This window comes from Indicator indicator, chromosome 12, assembly GCF_027791375.1.
Source record: "Indicator indicator isolate 239-I01 chromosome 12, UM_Iind_1.1, whole genome shotgun sequence".
NCBI classification, from domain to species: domain Eukaryota; kingdom Metazoa; phylum Chordata; class Aves; order Piciformes; family Indicatoridae; genus Indicator; species Indicator indicator.
Genome location: NC_072021.1, coordinates 9,009,680 through 9,024,519, shown reverse-complemented (window position 1 = coordinate 9,024,519; position 14,840 = coordinate 9,009,680). Strand labels below are relative to the sequence as shown.

The 14,840-nt window shown below is 49.1% G+C and overlaps 1 protein-coding gene across 1 annotated transcript in view; it reads right to left on the bottom strand.

The window, feature by feature from the left end:
- Window positions 1-3,395: 3,395 nt before the first annotated feature.
- The window catches only part of GRHL2 (grainyhead like transcription factor 2), a 55,920-nt gene continuing 44,475 nt past the window's right edge, over window positions 3,396-14,840 (bottom strand). Inside the window, exons 14-16 of the mRNA XM_054385279.1 lie at window positions 10,241-10,326; window positions 4,446-4,510; window positions 3,396-3,510 (exon numbers count right to left, since the gene is read on the bottom strand). Coding sequence (XP_054241254.1) covers window positions 3,396-3,510; window positions 4,446-4,510; window positions 10,241-10,326 — 266 coding nt within the window. The remainder of the gene's footprint in view (window positions 3,511-4,445; window positions 4,511-10,240; window positions 10,327-14,840) is intronic.

Sequence of the window (14,840 nt, the reverse complement as noted above, 5' to 3'; positions counted from 1 at the left end):
GACTGAGAGAAGAAAATACACAAGAAAGAGTTGATCTCTGAATCCCACTCACCAACAGCTTCATGGCAGGGGACACAGGAGTTTAAAAAAATAGAGTTCTTTTCTTTGTAGTTTAAATTCAGTGGTAAAAGCCCTCTGCAATGAGGAGGATATCACTGTGCAGCAACAAAGCTTCACTCCAGGATGCAGCACTCCCTTTTGGGGCTATCAGCATCTGACTGTGTAGGAAGAAACTAAAACTTCAGCTCTGGAGGGTTTGTAACAAAACCTCACATGGACGGACAGAGTGGGAACCAGAATTACATCTTGGAGGAGAATTCTGCACAGCTCCACCAGTCTTCCCAAACACAACATCTACAGACAATGCACAGGGCAAAGGAGCTGAGCAGCAAGTCCCCCCTCAGGCTGCACCAGTCAAGATTCAAGGCTGCTGCCTTGAAAAGGGAGAAGAAATAAGAGGTTTATTCCTTTATCTAAACAAGCACAGCAATGCCACAAAGAGACAAAAGGAGGCAAGACAGACACTCCTGTCCCCTGCTGAACAGCAGCCAAGTCTTACTTCCATTTAACTCCTATTGGGAAGATAATCAACAGGAGCAACTTGGGTATTTTACACAAAATACAGCTGAGCACTTTGTACTCCTCAAGATCTTTGAGTCAAGCCAGGCATGAGGCTGCCTCTGCTTCAGAAGTTTGCATGATCTGTCCTGGCCCTTCCCCCCACCTCTGATAGCCTGGTTTTGACCCAGAGCCCTGAGAGATTGCAGCTTGCCACAACTGCACCCAAGGTTCGGTGCTCTCCTGGCAGCTGATGCTGTGGCTACTGCTGAAGGGGTGCAGGGTGGTGTGCTGAGGTTCTTGCAATGCCTCTGGAGCAGAGGAACAAAGCCCTCAGACTTTGGCAGATCAAGGTAAGGGAGATCATCCTTAACTAGCTCTAGCTTATCTTCCTCAGCCTTCCTTGAGGCTGTAAGGAGGAACCAAAGCAGGAGTATCAGTGCTGCAGCATCCAACAGATCCCTGTTTATCTCCACCCATGTGTAAGACAAGAATGTCCCACTGACATGAGTTCTGGTGCTGCCTTTCTCTGTGAGCCCCACATTCTCACTGTCCTCTCTTAATGCAGCACATCTCAACCTAGGCCAGCCACGGGCATCCCTTGTAAGCAAGAGAGCTTGGATGCAGGTTTGTGACCCCTGTGCCTCACCTGTAGCTTCTGCCCAGGCACCACAACCAGCTGAGAGATTTCAGATCATATCCTTAGGATCTCAAACAACAGAGGAATACAACAACTGACATCACCTGCCCAGACTGTCCCTTTTCTCTGAGAATAAAGCACATAGGCTAAATCAGCACAGATTTTTACCTGAGCCAGAGCAGAAGCAAATGGAAGCATCCTAAAGCCCCTGTATTCCCAGGGTGTCTGCTCCAGAGCAGGGCAGCAGAGTGGCTTTGCTGGAGCACACATTTATAAAGATAATGCAATTACTGAAAACCTCAGCACCAGGAGTAGCAAGATCACATGACAAAGGAAGAGGGAGGGAGGGAGACAGAAGAGACCCTTGGCTTTGCAGACATTGTGGCTGTTAGCCCTGATGCTACCAGCCTGAACCTCTGACAGGTTCCAGTTCCACAGAAACTTTGGCAGGCACCTAAGATTTCTATCTGAAGTACAGATGCTGCTGCTCATGAAGTTAAAGAAAGTGCACAAGAGCAGCTTGCAGGACTACTCATGCAAAACCATGACCAAATCAGACTGGTCAGCAATCCCAGCTAGCTTGATTGGAAATAGCTCCACACAGCTCAAAACACTACAGACGAGCAGTGTCCCTTTATGTCACTAACCACCTAATAAAAACCATTCTGTGACTGAATGAAAAGGGATTTCAGAAGGAAAACAACAAAGAAAGACTAAAGACTGCACATGGGAAAAGATCCACACCTCTGCCTGTTGCACAGGATCCATGCCTGCAGCTGAAACTCACAGGACTGCGTGCTGAGTGAGGAGCTCTGTCCAACAGCCAGAGGAGCTGGAATGGAGAGAGGTAAGTGCTGGGTTTGGGTGTGCTAGGGACACTCAGCCCTTTGAACATTCCCTGCTATCACTTCAGCCTGCTATTTTCTCCATTCACAGAATTCATGGGATAGGGGTAGAATATGATGGGATAACCTTGTAGTTCAACTTGGGTCCAGATCCAGCCCTTGTGAGAGAGAGCCATGCCCACAGCTCAGCTGTAGGACACTCAGTGTCCGCTGCTAAAGCTCTGCCACCTTGGACTGAGCCCAGGTTTACAGCTCACCTAACTGTCCCAGGAACCAAACCAGAATCAGTCAATGGAGATACAAGAGCAAGTACCCTTGAGAAGAAAGGGTTGAGTCCTGTTTCTTACTGTCTAGGAGCACCCTTCCCTCTGCTGGACTGAGAAAAGCTCTTTGAAAGCCTCCACTTCTGCCACACGAGGGGCAGAAATCCCCTATTTGCCCCAAGACACCTCAAGCAGAAGACACGTGGTGCCACTTGGATGTGGTGACAGCTGGATGGGACACTCTGGTACCTACAGCTGGGACCTGGGCACCTAGAGTGGGTCCCTTTGTGGCAGAGCATTGCAGCCCCTGTGGTACAGCTTGCTCTCATATTTCAGTACCAGAGCAGGAGTGCAGTTGCACTTAGCAGCTTCTCAGTACACACTGCTCAACTGACTGCAGCCACCCCATCTTCTAGGAAGGGCCCTGTCAAACCCCAAACCCAACACATACCCAAACACAGTGGCAGTAAACATGCCCACAGACAGTAGTTAAAATATATTATTGCATATTATAAACATTATATACAAGGCTAAAATGGTTTCTCTACCACTTACTTACACATCAGAAGCTGAATGCCTCACTCTCGAGTCCTCGCTGCTGCGTGCTGAGAACCACCAGAGGTATTTGGCAAGACCACACTGGAGATATGGCTCAGTCTGAGCAAACCAACTGGCAGCCACTTTCCCCCCACTCTAGCACTGCACCAGCTTTTCAGCAGTGACACCAGAGCTGCTGGTGAAGAGATGGACACCAGAGCTGTGGAACTGGACCAGCGTGGCTCCTCAGCAGGTTTGGGAGGAGCCAGTTCACACTGAAGCAGAGGAGAAGATGCTGCAGTGCACATTTGCAGTGGGCTGGCTGGTTACACATGTGGGGGCTGGCAACTGCTTGTCCACTACAGAGTGGGGAATAATAAATAAGGGACCAGGTTAACATGAGTGGCCTCAGGCCTCCATGCAGTCTGGAGAGGAGTTTCAAAGCAGTCTTGTAACAGGCTCTGATCAATAGCTGTCAAGTTCCCAGGGGATCTTCTGCTTTCCAAGATGGGTGAAATGCTGCAGTTCCTCCCAAAAAGGTTCTGCCTGAGGCTAGATCTCTGTCAGTGTGATCTTGAAGCCTTCAGCCATGCTCTCCATGTGCAGGATGAACGTGTCCTCGTTGGAGTAGTGCTCAATGATGTTGTCGTCCATGTTTACCAAGATACTGAGGACAAAGGCAAACATCACTGTTGGGATGTGCAGGACACTGAGAGGCAAAGCCAGGCACTGCCCTGCCTGTGCTCACTGCATCACAAGGCACAGCCAGGCTCCAGTACAGACCAGAGCAGAGGCAGCCGTGGGAATCGGCACCAGGAGTCACCCCAGAGCCCCATATTAAAGTCTCTGGGTTAGAAGCTGCTCCTTGCCAAAGCAGTCAAGGTAAGAGACATGCCAGTGCTGGGATGTTAACCCACTTAAGCTCCTACAAGGTGAGCTGCACTCCAGGTCCTTGCTGACCCAGCTGGCTGGTGCTTCCCACGCCATGGACACCTCAGTGCTACTCCTCAGCCACACCATGGGAGCTGCTGCACCCCTGTGAGCTGCCCACATGGGGAAGCAGGGAAGGAAGCAGTGTGAGTTGTGCTCTGCACACAGCTCACAGGCCTGGCACTCAGCTGGGGTGTGAGAATATCAACAACAACTATTTGAAGTGTACGTGAGTGTTTTTCTCACTCCACACAGTAAACTGTTACTTTCAGCAAACCCATCAGTTGGAAAGAGTGATGGCAAGAAGCCAAACCTGAGAGGATTCAACCTGGCTTCTCAAAAGCTCAAGAAATGCCCAGACAACACAATGCCTTCAGCTGCTTACAGCTGAAACTCAAAGGACTGACTTAAAATTGCGCCACTACAATATTGTGGTGCTTTAGATGTGAAAAAAAGTGAAAAGTGGAGAGGTTCAGATGAGTGGCAAGGAGTAGCAGCCCAGCTGTGTGACACCGTTCAGACTTGGACAGCAGCTCCCTTCTCCCACACACATCAACATTTCAGGCACGTGCTTGTCTCCCAGCACCGTTTATGCTGCCCAGCATCAGGAGGCCCCAAACACTGCTGGGATCTCTGAGTGCTTCTAAAGCATCCTGCAGTTAGTTCACTTACCCCTTTTTGCTCTTCTTGTAAAGTTTTGCAATCTTCTCAGCTGGCAGCCCATACTTCTCAGAGATCTGGAACCATCAAAATCAAAGAAATATCATTGCAGGCTCCTGAGAAATGAGACCTGACCACCTCTCACTTTGCATGGCATTCAAACATGAACTCTGCAAACCTGGGTGAGACAGCTACACACCAAAGGCACTCAGCCAGAGCCAGCTTCAGCTAAGCAGCTGCCTGCCTTCTGCATCAGAGACCTGCAGCTAAGCAGCTGCCTGCCTCCTGCATCAGAGACCTGACTGTGCCATTGCAAATCCATTTCAACACTGCCAAACATCACTCACTGTACAATCCTGGCAGTCTGGAGTTCAGACTGAACAGCAGAGATATTTCAGAGGAGTACATTGAAGCATCTTGAATTCATATTGAAGTACATCTGAAGCATCTTGAAAATTGAAAGAAAGCAAAGGGCAAACTCAGCACCAAGGAGAGATTCAGCCACAGGCTGGACCTCCAGCACGGCTCCTGTGCAGTCAGACTTCTCCAATCAGCCTGTGCTTGCCTACACCACCTGTACTTACAGAGCTGTCATTTCACCTAAAACACCATTTTGTACTTTCAAAGAACAGCAGCACTCCAAGATTTTAAAGGAGGAACAAAGCTTCTTGTACACTGCAAACATCTCCTCTGACCATAGGACACAGCTGTGGCCAGCAGAAAGGGGAGGATGGAAATAAAGAGTAACTGATAAAGTGCACTAAATCCATCCAAGCCCTGAGTTTTGCACCTAGCAGAGAACAAAACACTAATGAAATTGTGCCTTGTATTTGCTGCTTCAGCTGTATTCATACTGGCACTGTCTGGACATGGTGCTGGAGGTGCTGATGGAAGGCCTGGTTCCATGTTCTTGCCTGCCTTGGAAGAGGTCTTGTTCAGCATCCAGGCTGCTCAGACCCATGTGACAGAGGGACACACTGCCTGCTGTGGGCAGCAGCCCACTCTGTGCAGTGATGAGAAGTGCCTCACAAAGCCACTCTTACTGCTGGGCTACAAACCAAACCTACCACTCTGAGCTCTGTGCAGCCTTTGAGTAACTCTGCCAAAGCCTCATAACCACATGCACAGGGTGGAAATGTGTCCATAACACACTCAACCCACCTGCAGCAAGGCCAAGCCTGTGCTCTAAACAGGGCACAAGAGTGACTGGAATCCAGGACTGGACATACCCCTGTCTGGGGCATCCTCACCTTCTCCAGCCACACTCCACCACAGATGGCACAGCCTGGTCCCTCTTCTCCAGCCACACTCCACCACAGATGGCACAGCCTGGTCCCTCTTCTCCAGCCACACTCCACCACAGATGGCACAGCCTGGTCCCTCTTCTCCAGCTACTCCCCACCACAGATGGCACAGCCTGGTCCCTCTTCTCCAGCTACTCCCCACCACAGATGGCACAGCCTGGTCCCTCTTCTCCAGCTACTCCCCACCACAGATGGCACAGCCTGGTCCCTCTTCTCCAGCTACTCTCCACCACAGATGGCACAGCCTGGTCCCTCTTCTCCAGCTACTCCCCACCACAGATGGCACAGCCTGGTCCCTCTTCTCCAGCTACTCCCCACCACAGATGGCACAGCCTGGTCCCTCTTCTCCAGCTACTTTCCACCACAGATGGCACAGCCTGGTCCCTCTTCTCCAGCTACTCCCCACCACAGATGGCACAGCCTGGTCCCTCTTCTCCAGCTACTCCCCACCACAGATGGCACAGCCTGGTCCCTCTTCTCCAGCTACTCCCCACCACAGATGGCACAGCCTGGTCCCTCTTCTCCAGCTACTCTCCACCACAGATGGCACAGCCTGGTCCCTCTTCTCCAGCTACTCTGCACCACAGATGGCACAGCCTGGTCCCTCTTCTCCAGCTACTCTGCACCACAGATGGCACAGCCTGGTCCCTCTTCTCCAGCTACTTTCCACCACAGATGGCACAGCCTGGTCCCTCTTCTCCAGCTACTCCCCACCACAGATGGCACAGCCTGGTCCCTCTTCTCCAGCTACTCTCCACCACAGATGGGCCAGGCTGCCCCAGCAGAAGGAATTATCCACCCCTGCTCAGAAGCTGTTATGTTCCCTTTTAACTCTTTCCTGCCCTCTGGCTTTGCTTCCCAGACATAGAAGGAGGTCACATAAGGAGCCTGGTGATGAATTTGTGTGTCTGTGGTTTTGTTGTACCACTAAAGCTAAGCCTTCCCCTAAAGCTGTAACAGAAATGGCTCCATTTCATCAGAGTATGGGATAAAATGCTTCACAACAGACATCAGAGAAAAACTGCAGTCTGCAACTGCAGCAAAGGTCCCAACTGGGTAAAGATGAGCAAATCAACTCTCCTCCTCTCTGGGCTCCTGACTCTGCAGCCCAGTGACATTTGTGAAGATGAAGACACTGTCCACTGACTCCATGCAGATAAACAAGCACGAGAAACATTCCTATGCCAAGAAGGATTCACAGCAGCTAATATCCAGCCTTCTGCACATTCCAGCATAAAACTTCCCTAGGATGTTCAGGATAACTAACGCCCACATTCCAAATGTTGCTCAAAGTGGTGTGAGAGTCTGGGACACCACTTCCTAGGAGAGGCAGTGCTGAGAAAGCCTTGCCTGTCACACTGCCCATGACAGGTGTGGGGTTTCTGTGACAGGCAGGGATTAGTGAGCTGTGGGAAAGCCTGCAGCTGGCTGAGCAAGCACATTTCTCAGCAACCTCTGAGGTCTCAACCAGTTACACCAAACAGCGAGCTGTGGAGTCAGGCTGCAAGCAGCTCATGGGAGAGCCTCTCCCAGCACAGGCTACAAAACAAGGCTGCAGTGCAAATGTGCCAAGTCCTGCTGCAGAGGCTGAGGAAGCAGCACAGAGCCAGCAGCTGCCAGGGCATCTCACTTAACACCCTCCTCTGAAACACCTCTGCTGCCAGCTCCCACACAGAGCAGAAGTGTCTCACCTCAGCCTGGGCCACAATACATTTTTTAAAGAGGTCTTTATTTGGAGGAACATTTCCCTTCATCATCTCCACTCTTCTGAGCAGAGAGCTCCTTCCTTCCCTTAGGATGCCTGAAGCAGTTGGGCAGCCCTCAGAGTGGCACTGAAATAAGAGCCTGGATGCAGCCCCCCTGCATGGCCACTTTGTCTGTAAGACATTTCTGTGGCACAAGCCACCAGAAAAGCTTTCTCTGCTGGAGTCAGGAAGATAGGGAGGGTAACATCTGGGCTGGTCAAGGCATGTAGGGAAACATCTTTGCCAGCTTCTTTTTATGGAATGGTCCAGTCTGTTGTGCTGCAAGGGTTGGAAGGGCACAGAGACATGTACCTCATAACCTGGTGTGAGCAAGCTCTGTTGAGCTCAGCTGTTGGGTCTTAATTTTAGAAGGGCTATGGGAGATGCTTACATCTCCCAGTTTAGGTTGCCTTCTGTCAGCTGAACCAGTCTGTGGTTCTGCACACTCCTGGGTGGGGTACCTGCTGAGATCTGGAGTTACCCTGCCCAGGAAGCAGGCTGAGTGGGCTGCAGAGCTGCTCAGAGCTGCTCAGTCACCACACACACACACTGTGCTTGGTGACAGGGGCTCAGTGCTTTCTGCCCACCCAGACGGACTGGCCTGGCATGCAAACATCTTAAACCCCTCTGAAATAGGAGACCTCTAAAGAGCTGCCAGGAGAAAGAAATCTGAGAAGAAATCCCATTGTTCATTGGGAATGGGGGGGTGTAAGACAATAAACCAAACCCAGTACCTGGGAAAACATCACCACTAGCTATGGCAAATGGGGGGAGAGCTGCAGCTCAGGAGCAGGGATTGATGGCACCAAGAGAAGTGAAAGCCACACAGAGAGGGAGGCCAGGGTTCACTCCTGCTGCCTTTCACCCCTGGGGCTCTATAATATTCAGTTTCCAAGTTCTTAGCTTTGATTTGGGCATGGTTTACTGAAATGTCTGGAGAGAGAGGATTTAAGAATGTGAAGTCTGACAGCTTTTTGGCATGGATTTATCCACAATATGCTACCAAAAGGAACTAAAATTTTCTGAAAGTGCTCCTTCCAGTGAGCATCTTAGAGCAGATCAGATTTCTCTGATGCTGAAAACATGCCCCTCAGTCGGCAGCTGTGCTGACAAAGGTATGCAGCAACCTTTTCTGCTTCCATGCCAGCTTTGTTTTCATGTTCACAGCAGCTGGAGAAGAGGCATGGAGAGGCACAGGCTACCAGGGATAAAATACTGGTGTTAGCTTGAAGGGTCACAGAAGGGCTGTAACATTCTTTTAGGTTCCATGCCACAGCTTATCATGAATCAGACTGCAGCCTCCTCAAGTGAAGCCTGGCTTTTATTATACTTCCAAACAAGTGAGCTGCAGTCACAGCCAGCAAACAGCATGAGCAAAAGCACAGTCAAGACGTCCTCAGAGATACCTTGATCTGAACATGTGCTTTCAATAGCTCCATTAACCCACAAATCTATTGTTGCCTTTTGCTACTGGCCAAATATTGTCCAAATAACTCCATCTTTACTGCACCTGAAGTGTCTGGTCCACGCCATGAGACACTGTGTCAGTTTTATAAGCATGAATATAGACACTTGTAGCACTCAGCTAAGCTCTCTAGGGATGTTTCATCCAGTCCCTCCTGCCCTTACACATGCTATCAAGACTAGAAATCCACTCAGCATCCCACATGTCAATCTCACATTAGTCCCCCCATCTAAGCAGTGAGACACCTGGTTGCTTCTTGACTCTCCCCTCACCAGATTTCACACACCTACCAGCCACCAGCTCATGTGAACAGGAGTCACAGAATCATAGAACTGTTAGGGTTGGAAGGGACCTCAAGATCATCCAGTTCCAATCCCCCTGCCATGGGCAGGGACACCTCACACTACAGCAGGTTGCTCACAGCCACATCCAGCCTGGCTGCAAAAACCTCCAGAGATGAGGTTTCCAACACCTCCCTGGGCAACCTGTGCCAGTGTCTCACCACCCTCATGGTGAAAAACTTCTTCCTAACACCCAATCTGAATCTACACACTTCTAGGTTTTTTCCATTCCCCCCAGTCTTATCATTACCTGACACCCCAAAAAGTCCCTCACCAGCTTTCACGTAGGCCCCCTTCAGATACTGGAAGGCCACAATTCAGTCTGGAAATAGCCACTTATGATCACAGCTAACAGGCAACGTGCAAAAACTCAAGTCAAAGCAGCAGCAAAGAGGCAGGCTGGTAGGTAGGTCACTCTGGGAGGGAGAAGGAATTTGAGACAGGAGATATGAATGACCTGCCTGCATTGACCCAGCAGCTGGCTCTTCTATGCTGGACCAGCAATTGCACAGGAGACACATGGAATTTACATAGAAAAAGTGCATCCTTGGGCTAAAGAAAAAGCATCCTTGGGCCTTTTCTTTAAAAGATGGCTGTGAACACACCAATAGGCACTACAGGAGCAGATTCAACAGCCTCTGAAACACTTCAGAAAGCAGAGCCTGCATCTCTCTGCTGCCCTGACACTGGTTCATTACCACCACTCCTCAAGGCTCAGGTCTCCAATAAGACAGCTCTGTGACACTGTTTGAAACCAGCAACCTCCTGATAGTACCGAATCTGGAACATGCCAGCACTTCAGAGGTGTGCTCCATAAAGCCTTTATGAAATGCTTTACAGGGATCTGAGAAGAATTTTGTCTTTATACTAAGCTTTATCTCAATAGTACACTACAAGCTTCCAGCTTTTCCTGCCAAGGCAGACAAGCAGTGTGAGGACACCCAATACTCACCGCTTCCATCAGCCCCTTTACTGTGGGTGACTTCAGCATCAAAGCATCAAAGACCTCATCTGTCTCCTTCCTCACATACAAAAGCACTGAAACAGAAAAAAAAAAAAAAAAAAGCAAACTTAGAGCAGTTCAGTTGGTTAAACAGAGCAAACCCCCCAAATTGAGCAGAAAACCAAATATGAATCCATGACAGATACACTGAAGTGCTGAAGATGGTTGCACTTGGAAAAAAAAAAAAAGTGCCATCAGTGTGTCATCAGTGAGCTTACCACGGAAGACACTCACAGCTGCTTTGAAAACACACAGAGAACATTCAGCACATTTGCTCTGAGGAATATAGACCTTCAAGAATCTAAACCTCCATTCACTGAATCAAGAGAAGCTAAAGAGCTCTGGGCCCCGCGGTTCATGAGACAAAACACAGAAGCTAAGTCTTCCTAAACCACTGTCTCAGCTTGCACCTCTCCAGGCTTCATCCAAAAGCCTGGGAAAGTACATTCAGAAAAGACAAGTCTGGTTTGCCTTGAGCTGGGCCTCTGAAAGCAAAATCAGTGAAAAAAAAAAAGAAAAGAACCAGTCTTCTGTGATATTACCATGCAGGTGACTGCAGAGGGGCCTGGCTACTCTGCAAAGCAACACTGGAAAGAATGAGTCTAAACCTATCTGCAATTGTACAGGGGGGACATTCCAAACCACTGCTGCAGGCAGGCATTTATCTGCATGCCCACCCCTGCTCAGGTACCCAAATGCCATCTGTACTCCTAAAAAGCTCCACTTCCTCCCTCAGATGTCCTGTGCTCCATAGGTACATCACCCTGCCCTCTCCAGCTTGTGCAGCTAAAAGGAGGACACTTGCTATGGCATGGCAAAAGCAGGGCAGACAGTTACAAAGCAAACAAACACACACTAGCCAAGTGCTTTAGACTTACTCTCACACTACTGATAAAGCAGCAGGTTAAATAAAATGCTCCACAATGAATTTTGCTCCCCACAGACACTGCTGCAGGTGAGGCACAGACACCAGGTGCTGCTGGGTGCTTTGTGCCTGTGCCAAGCTGCATTGCTAGCCACTTTTCTTGGGTTTGGTAGATAGAAGAAGTTCTCTTTTGAAACTGCCAACCCTCATGATCCCAAAGATACCTTCCCCAAGTAATTCAAGAGATGACTTGCAGATGAATCAACAGAGCAGGGATTACTGGGGAGCTAATTCTCAGGTCAAGACTGCAGCAGGGTGGGCTCAGGCACACTTGCAGAGAGAGAATTGCAGCCTTCTTGCCCAGATTTTGGAATGACTGAAGGAAGATTTCAAATACAGGCTTTGTCTTTGGTCCACAAATCAGGCAGGCAGGACAGTGATGGATTTTTGCATTTTTAATTCAGAAGTATGAGCCACAAAACTGCTACCACAGGCATGCATAGCCACAACCTTTTTACCTCTGTTTTGGGATCTTCCTGAGGGGGTCCTTTTAAAGGACTTAGAAGCTGAGGTGACTTTGGGTCACAACCTAAATAACTGTCAGAAGACAACAGAACAAAAAACATCCACATCAGCATTTTAAACTTGACTGGGTTTGATATGTTTCCTTGCACAAGCAAGCACCCCCTCCAAGTGCTGATTTCTCCTGTCCTAACCCTTTCATTAATTCAGTCATGCTTGTCCTGCAACCAGAGAGCTGTCCTCTAACTCCTGGCTTTTCAAACACCTGGACCTCTGCCAGCCTTAGAAATTACAAATGCATCTGAAAGGAGGGAAAAAAAAAAAAAAACAAAACACCGAGACTGAGGGTAAAGTCAGGGCCATGACACAATCCCAGTGCTGAGCTTTAAATCTCTCCGTTGTGCTTGACACGTCAGGCAATGCCATGCTGAAGGAAGGATCCATTACAAGGATAACAGGGAACTCCAATCAGTCACAGAGAGCACCAGGATTAGCACATGTGGGTTGCTGGGGTTTCCTCTCCCCTGACAAGTGTGGAAACCCTGGCTTTGATTCACCAGGGCACCTTCCCATAAATGACTTATGGTGACAGGGGATGCCTTAAGCAGCCCCTGTCTCGTCCCTGCCCTTACTCTCTGTTACTCTGGCCCACCTCAGTGAGTTGTTCTGGATGATGAACTCTCTCAAACAGCAGATGAGTGGGAAAAAAACCCACACCTCTTTTTCTGAGTTGTTGTTCAGAGAAGACTACAGCAGGAGGCACAGCCAGGACAGAGGAAAAGGGGCTGCAGAAAGACTCCAGTGGGCTTCAGTACCATTGCCACTGAATGCCAAGCCATGACTGTGACGATGTGACACAATTCATACTTATGCCCTCTGATCCTACTGTCACCATGGCCATGGCATCTAGACAGGCTCACTCTGGTAGTACAGATTGCAGTACTTTGGGTGGGTGGAGAGATACTTATGCCAGGCAACGAGCTATTCTTGTCTGAAAATTAGATCAAAACTTATCTTGGTTCCCAACCTCTCACCAGGGCTGAAACCTACTGTGGTGCCTCATGCTCTTTAGTTGTTGAAATGAATTAGAAAACAGAGGAGTGATAAATCTTTAGTTACTTCAGAAATTGGCCTGATTTACAGAATTGCAGAGTGGCCACCAGTCTTTGCTGAAGGCAAGGAGGTTGTTGCACCTGAGAGATTTCTGAGCTGAGGCTCTAAGTGTGAATGCAGAATGATCTGAGCTGCCTCTTAAAATGTGTTAACAGCTTGCTTCTCCAACGGCAACTGTGCCAAGACAGAAGGACAGCAACACAGACACAGCAAAAATGAAACTAAGGACATGATGAAACTGTAAGACTTGGCCACTGTGCAGCTCTGAGTCTAGGCATTTACTGATGCTCCAGCAGGCACCCTGTGTGGTCTCTGGATGGAGATATGGCACATTTCAGTCAAGGAAGGGAGGGGTGGCAGCTGTGCCCTGGCTTTCCTGCATTTGGAGTTTTCACTAACTGCCCAGGCACAAATTGCCCAGGTGAGAGAGTGAATGCTGTTCTCTGCAGGGGTGCTCCACAACCCCCTGACTATTATGAACACAAAATGTTTTGGAGTAATCTAGCACAACTTCCCTGAGCCAGGAGCTAGACAAAGGTACAGCTTTCTTCAAGCTGCCAGCTACAGGACTGGAAACCTCTGCTGCTGCATGTATAATTAATGGGAACCTCCCTAGGAAATCTGAAAGGGAAAGTGATTTGAAAAAGCTTCCAGAGAACTCAAACCAGGAAAAGGTCACAAGGCTGGCCAAGTCAATAGCTGCACAGCACAGGTGGCTCACAGGAACACACTCGTCCCCCCTCAGAGCTCAAGGGGATGAAAGATTAATTCACCCAGACACAGGCACCTGTGTGAGAACATGAACCTTGTGAACTGCTGCTCTGCAAACCCCAGCAGATCTGTGCCCTTAACACCTGAGCATTCCTTGCAGAGTATCACAGCGAGGCCCAGCAGGCAGAGGGTGAGGCCACACACTCCAGTTCTGCAGCTGAGCTGCTCTGCTGCTGAGCCACCCTGGGACTGCATTGCTGCCAATGCGTGTATCAGACCACACATCACACCAGCACCCCATCCATACCTGCTCTCCAGGAGTTAGGGGCTTTGCTGCACCAAATAAATCTGGGAATAAAAAAGGCTTCTAGGTGGCTAAGGCTGGGCAAAGCAGCAGAGCATGTTCACAGGCACTGATCCTGTGGCAGGCAGGACCACCAGGATTCAGCTGAGCTCCATCAGCACCATTCCAGATGCAGGGTTCCTGATGGCAGGATTCTCACCAGAGCACAAGCCATGCTGGAAGAGGCTTGACCTCCAGCCAGCAGTGTCCAAGTTGCAAGAAACACTGAACAGGAAGGGGATGTGAAGAGAGCTTCCTCCAGCTTCTGCTTCGTGCCTCTCCTGGATTTAATTACCTAATATGGCCTTGCCACCAGATGAAAAACTTGTTGTGTTTGGGGTTTTTTTCCCCTTTCAAATCTCCTCGTTGAAATGGTTGCAAGTCCTGGATGATATTAAAACAAGTCACCACAGCAAAGGACAGGAATAATCTAAGCAAACCAATACCTCCCTGCAGGCAACTTTTTCCAGGCTTCCAGCTGTAAAACCCAGGCAAAATTGCAGGAAACGGCAATTCTTTCTGTAGCCCTGATGGCTGTGTCCTTCTTCTTGATGGAGATCTGATAATGTGAATTTGCCCAAGGTCTTGAGTCAACCAGATGTGACCTCACATAATTAATGGAAGATTTAACTAGAAGAAGAGTAAGTTGACATGTATTCCAGGAAGAGATCAGTCTCCATCCTGTAATCTTGCATGCTGCTCCTGGTTCAAGCTCTCCACCCTAACCAACACAGAACCTGTGCAAATCAGGCTTCTGGGAAGTTGTTTCTATAAAGCTCAAATGAATCTTACAAATGGTGCAAGTAAGAAGAGATGAGCTCATCTCTGGATCTTGCTGCTTCGCTGTCTCAAAAACCGATGGGTGAAGCTCAAAGCATTTGCAAGTCTGAGTTACATAAATTGGTCAAACACCTGGGGCCTCCAAAAACCTTACCTGACAGAACTCATGAGACTGAAGGATGGCAAACACTCTCCAGTGTCTAATTGGCAGTGTA